Source organism: Dendrobium catenatum, unplaced genomic scaffold (genome assembly GCF_001605985.2).
Source record: "Dendrobium catenatum unplaced genomic scaffold, ASM160598v2 fragScaff_scaffold_879, whole genome shotgun sequence".
Lineage (NCBI taxonomy): Eukaryota > Viridiplantae > Streptophyta > Magnoliopsida > Asparagales > Orchidaceae > Dendrobium > Dendrobium catenatum.
In genome coordinates, this window is record NW_021319341.1 from 671,623 (window position 1) to 677,197 (window position 5,575).

Here is a 5,575-nt window from a genome sequence, read left to right on the forward strand (position 1 = left end):
TTTTTCAAAACTCTCTAGATGTCGCTAGAGCCCATAAACATCAAAAGCACACAAAAATCAACCACAAAAGTGTCATAACCCTAATACAAACTTCTACTTAAAGCAAACATAAGGATAATGCAAAAGGACAAAACATCCCTCATACTAACTCCCTTAGATAGTGGACCCCACCCCAAGGGGGGCTGGATTTGAAGCCTGTGGACCAGCAGGCTTGCGCCTATTATATTGCCTGAGCCAGCTGATAGGTTGGGCCGGATGGACCAGTCTCTGTTTATCAAATTTCCATTTGATAAGCCTAATTTAAAAGATAAGGCACATCAGGAATAGCTGGTTCATCACCCTCACGCACGTAGAACTGTTATTTGCGATTGAGAACAACGGTAGCAACATGGAGTCTTGTCGAATGGACCCAGAGGAAGAATATAACACAAGGAAGATAGAAACAAGAAGAGCAGGAGTAAAATTAGTGTTTAGGGCATGACTGATTGGAGTAATAGGAGTGTTTTTAGCAACAATAATAAATGTTGTCTATACCTCTTTTTAGCGGTAGTTTACAAACCGCCACAAACAATTATTGTAAAAACCTAAATTTTGATAGTGCATATCAATGCTACCCAAATTAGACATGAGCATTCATGCAAGCTAGATATGTCATTGGTGCCATTACTATTCCACACTCTTGTTAACACATGCAAGAACAATCTTAGAGGCCCTTGGTGAGAATTATCTTCATCCAAATTACTTAGGAAATAAATTTATACTAATCTCTCTCAACTACTTGATTGTATAAGGTTTTGTGAGTCATATTCCAAAAGCTAATTGGATTGTTCTTTTAAATTTGAATATTATATATATGATTATCAAAATAAATTATATCAAATATATATTTAAATGATAACTATATTTCAAAATATTCAATTTTCTAATGTTATTCTTTCATGAAAAAAATAGAATTCATCAACAATCTAAATCAAAGATATTAAGCATAACTACAAGAAAGAATAGTTGTCACAACACTTAAATTTGACCTTTGTGGGCAAACATAAAAACCTTGCAGCAGTTCTAAAATCATCATAGTTAACGCTCACTGCAAACACATTTTACAACGATTTTAATTAATGCTTATATCATATGATTTTAATACTAAATAAAAAATAATTTATGAAAAAAAAAACTACATTTTTCATTATTTTTTGCCTTTATGAAAATTTTAAAGTCAAAAGCTTTTTATAATTAGAATTTATATAATAATTGATAAAATCTTTAAAATTATCATTAACTTACTCCCTTAATAAAACTACACTGAAACCTAAAATGTGTACATATAAGTTAAATTCATTTATAAAAAAAAGGTTTAATAATATCAGAAGAAAAAACAATATTAATAATTAAAATTAATTTCTATATGCCTAAAAATCATTTATATTATTTTATTTCTGCATGTCCCATCCATTCCTTTAAGTTTTCTGATAATATCATTAGCTTTTATTCCTTTAAGCCCATTGAGTAGCCATTCAATCTAAACAACATTCATATCCTTATATGAAGGAGACATTACTGAAGCTGATAATCAACATTGATATCATTATTGGTTCCTTGCAATGATCTTAGAGAGATATTATCATTTCTTTTTAGACCTAAGACCAATATAATCATTTGGTCCATAAGGCATGAATAATTCAGAGAAGAACCCTTTTTTTCTCTTAGGATTGTAACCCATATCTTTACAGAGTTGATCATTATACCATATATGTATGATCCCTATGCTAGATCTCCTATAATACTCATGACTGTATTCCTTCATGTATTTATCCCATTTTTTCATGTCTTCTTCCATCAATTTTATGCTCGGGAGATGAAATCCTCCATCAAGAAGATGTGTTAGCCACATTGCTCTGATCTCTGAAGTATATAAATTTGACAAGCTCTCTGAGTATCCAATTATTGCCATTTGTGGAATCCTTGGATTTATGCATTCTCTGTAATACATGTACAGATAAAGTTAAACTTTGTTCAATCATGTTTGGATTGATAATAACCTGATTATATTTATATATTAATCAAAGTAGCTAGCATATGTACCTATAAAGTGGAACTGTATTTTCCAATGAGCCTGTCACAATCTTCTTAAGTGATGGAGATTCAAAGATGTTTCGAAGCTTCTCATCCCCCTTAAAGCCAGTAGCAAATATCACTAGATCAGCTTTTATGGGCATAGATTCACCTTCCAGGATTATGCCATCCTTGCAGAACTCAAAGCTTTTTGAATTTTTGAGAATAATGCTCTCATTTTTCACTCTCTCATAGAAATTTTCAGGTAGTAAAGCAAATAAGGAGGAACTCATAGCTTGAAAGAAGCTGTGGTCCGGAACCATTCCATACTTCTTTATTGGGGTGATTTTCTTGATGTAGCTCTCAACAAACTTAGATATAACCCATCTCTACATTGAAAAATACCAATATGATTGTGAGATATATTTATACATGTAGTTTGTAGCTACTAAAGTATGTGGAAAAAGCATTTACTAAAGGAGAAAGTAGTGTTGCCAAGAGGCTTAGCATGATTCCTTCTCCTGGCTTATGAAAGAGTAGCTCTGAGAAGCGATTAAAGTAATAGTAACCGAAGGAGACGCCCCAGGCTGAGAAATCTGGTAAGTTCCATCGTTTAGTTCGAACAATCATCGTGCAAGGAAGCTCCACACCTATATATGAAAATTTAAGAAAAATGAGAATAAAGCCTATGAGAAATTATTTTGTGTGAACAAAATAGCTCGAAAGCTTCATTTGGGACAACATTCTTATTCCTTTTTAAAGTAGCATTTTAATATAAAAATTTTGAACTAAAAAACTATGTACAAAAACCTGTTTTAGAAAAAAAGTAAGAAATCTGTCATGCAAAGAATCAAAGTTTATAGCTGTATGCTTGATTTGGTGTACAATAATATATGTTGCTTTGTGCTCACTATATATGCCATTTGATTGAAATATATTGTAAGAATACAACTACGTACTCCTGTTATAGCACGCACATATATGCATTTAATAATTTCTAAAAATACACAGTACTTGATGTTCAATTATATATATGGAAGAATGAGTAGGTGATGACACATGATTGTATTCTAACCATCATAATAATAGCAATAAGGATAATGATCATACCATTGATATCAGCACATTCTGCAGCAACATCAAGAGCTGATTTAAGAAAACCGATGACAATGATTCGCTTCCCTTTCACAAATTCAGCTGCAACACTGCTTCCCATTTTGGCTAAGTCCATGGAGTGAATTACCTTACCATTAAAGGCCTCAGGACCTTTACTCTCAGAGAAGCTAGGTATTTTTGGGAGTCCACTAAATCTTCCTAAGCAAAGGACCACAAAGTCCATAACATGCTCCTATGATAGGGAAGGTATTGTTAGTTTACAGTAGTATAAATATCAAGATTATTTATTTTATTATATTATTATTATGTTAGTAAGAATTAAATTAAGAGAAACAAATTATTTTGCACTTCAATTCATGCAATCATTAATGAAAAATATGTTAGATCAATTAAGAGATTAAAAGAATAAAAATATCACGAAAATTAAAGTGATCAAATCATTGATGATCACATAAACAAAAGAAATTAATGATGCAAAATCTCTATTGTAGATTTTTTTAATATTTATATAACTATAATTTTTCTTTTCATAATCATCTAATTGCAAAAAAAACTTTTTTAAAACAAATATTTAAAATTAATTTTCAAAAGAGTTTTAATTTCTTTCTGAAAAAAATAAGAATTCTCATTTTAAAATAAGCTAATTGTGACATTTACACAAAATAGGACAAATCTATACATCACATATGCAAGACTTGAACCCAAAACCTCTTGGTTGATCGAGAAAACTTCCAACTAAGAGTTGAGCCCTAATCTTTTTTTGGTTTTGTTTTTGGAACATTTAGACCATTTAAGAAACTCACACAGACATCAAAGCTTTGTTTTCCTTTGTGTCACATTTGACGTTGAAATAAATAAATAAATATCTTATCAAATTATTTTTTAAAATTATCAATTAAATTTTAAATTAATCAATCATAGCGTGAGCAGAATTTACTTTTAAATTGTTCGTTTCTCGTAAATTATTTAGAATTTATTAATGATGAATTTTATATAAATATTAATTATTTATTTATATATTACATTTATTTTAAAATATATTTAATATTTTAAATTCATTGAAAAATATTTTTATATAAATAAGCAAATAATTATCAAAATTTATCAAAATCTAATAGTTTTCGTGTCAAATAATTTCCAAATTTTAACACATCAAAAATTACTAAATCTTGATTAACATGAGAAGTTTAATTAGAATATATACAAAAAATTAAAAATATTTTTATTATTCATCTCAAAATAAATTACAAATTTTTAAATTCATAGTTGCTAAGCTTGGATCAATATATTCTAAAATAAAAATTTTTACTGCCCAATTTAATAAAGATTCATAATATACTATAAAAATTATAATCATAACAAAAATTTTTAATCTACTTTGAGATACGTGCAAAAGTAAATCAAAGAATTTTAAGATTTATTTTAGTCTTTTAGCCGCTTTTTAATATTATAATTTTTTGTCCTTTACTAAATCCTACTTTGAGTTAAAATTACCTCCTTAGCCCCATCTTCCTTCTCCACGGTGACATGCCAGACTCCACGCCCAGCTCCGGCGAACCCATCACCAGTTCCACCCCACAAATCCCAGGCCTCCATCTCCTCCTGGTCCGGTCCAACATACTCCAAACCCACCACCTTCTCCCCAAACCTCACATGCCTTATAACGTCAAACCGGCGAGCATAAGCTTCCAAATACTCCATCACTTGCTTGTGGTTGGGCGCCCCGGTCACCGATTCCGGCCACGGGAAGTCGGTGAACTGGTAAAGTTCAGCAGGGGTCTGTAACCGGGTCGAACCGAGTGGGCTCGCCCACACTCCACCGATGGACCGGCCGGCCTCGAAGACCACCGGCTGAAAACCTTTTTGGAGAAGGTACTTGCATGTGACTAGACCGCTAATACCTGCACCCACAACACCCACCTGCTTCGACTCCATTAGGTTAGTTGATAGGTTTTGTGGGTTTTGTTTAAGCAACCTTTTATAGGGCAAATAAATGCGTTAATTATAAATAATTATAAAGATATGGATGTTTTTTTTTTTATTTTACTTTTGAGCCCATTAAAGAAAAACTATCATAGATTTTGAAGCTAAAATCTCTTAATTTTTAGTCAAAGATTACTCAACAGATCATGATGAGCTGCACAAGACATATATGATAATTTATTATATATTTACATAAGCTAAATAGATTTATGTGTTGTTTGCTTATTTGTTTGTAGTACATTTAAATGTAAAGTAAATCAAATACAAAGTAATTAAGATATGGATTTGAAATTAAGCTTTTAGTTCATTTTTGATGAATTTCAAAATTGTTAAATTTAAATGGATTGCTACATCAAATAATTGTGTGCTAACGACATCCACCACTAACAACCGCTGTGGACCACCACCAGCCCAAGTCCGCTGT

At 31.1% G+C, this 5,575-nt stretch overlaps 1 protein-coding gene across 1 annotated transcript; it reads right to left on the reverse strand.

The window, feature by feature from the left end:
• Positions 1-1,464: 1,464 nt before the first annotated feature.
• LOC110095886 (probable flavin-containing monooxygenase 1) lies at positions 1,465-5,103 on the reverse strand. The gene is made up of 5 exons (XM_020821589.2): positions 4,663-5,103; positions 3,163-3,400; positions 2,527-2,702; positions 2,083-2,441; positions 1,465-1,979 (listed from the first exon to the last, which is right to left on the reverse strand). The coding sequence occupies exons 1-5, from the start codon at positions 5,101-5,103 to the stop codon at positions 1,622-1,624; spliced, it is 1,572 nt and encodes a 523-aa protein (XP_020677248.2). The 3' UTR covers positions 1,465-1,621.
• Positions 5,104-5,575: the final 472 nt, after the last annotated feature.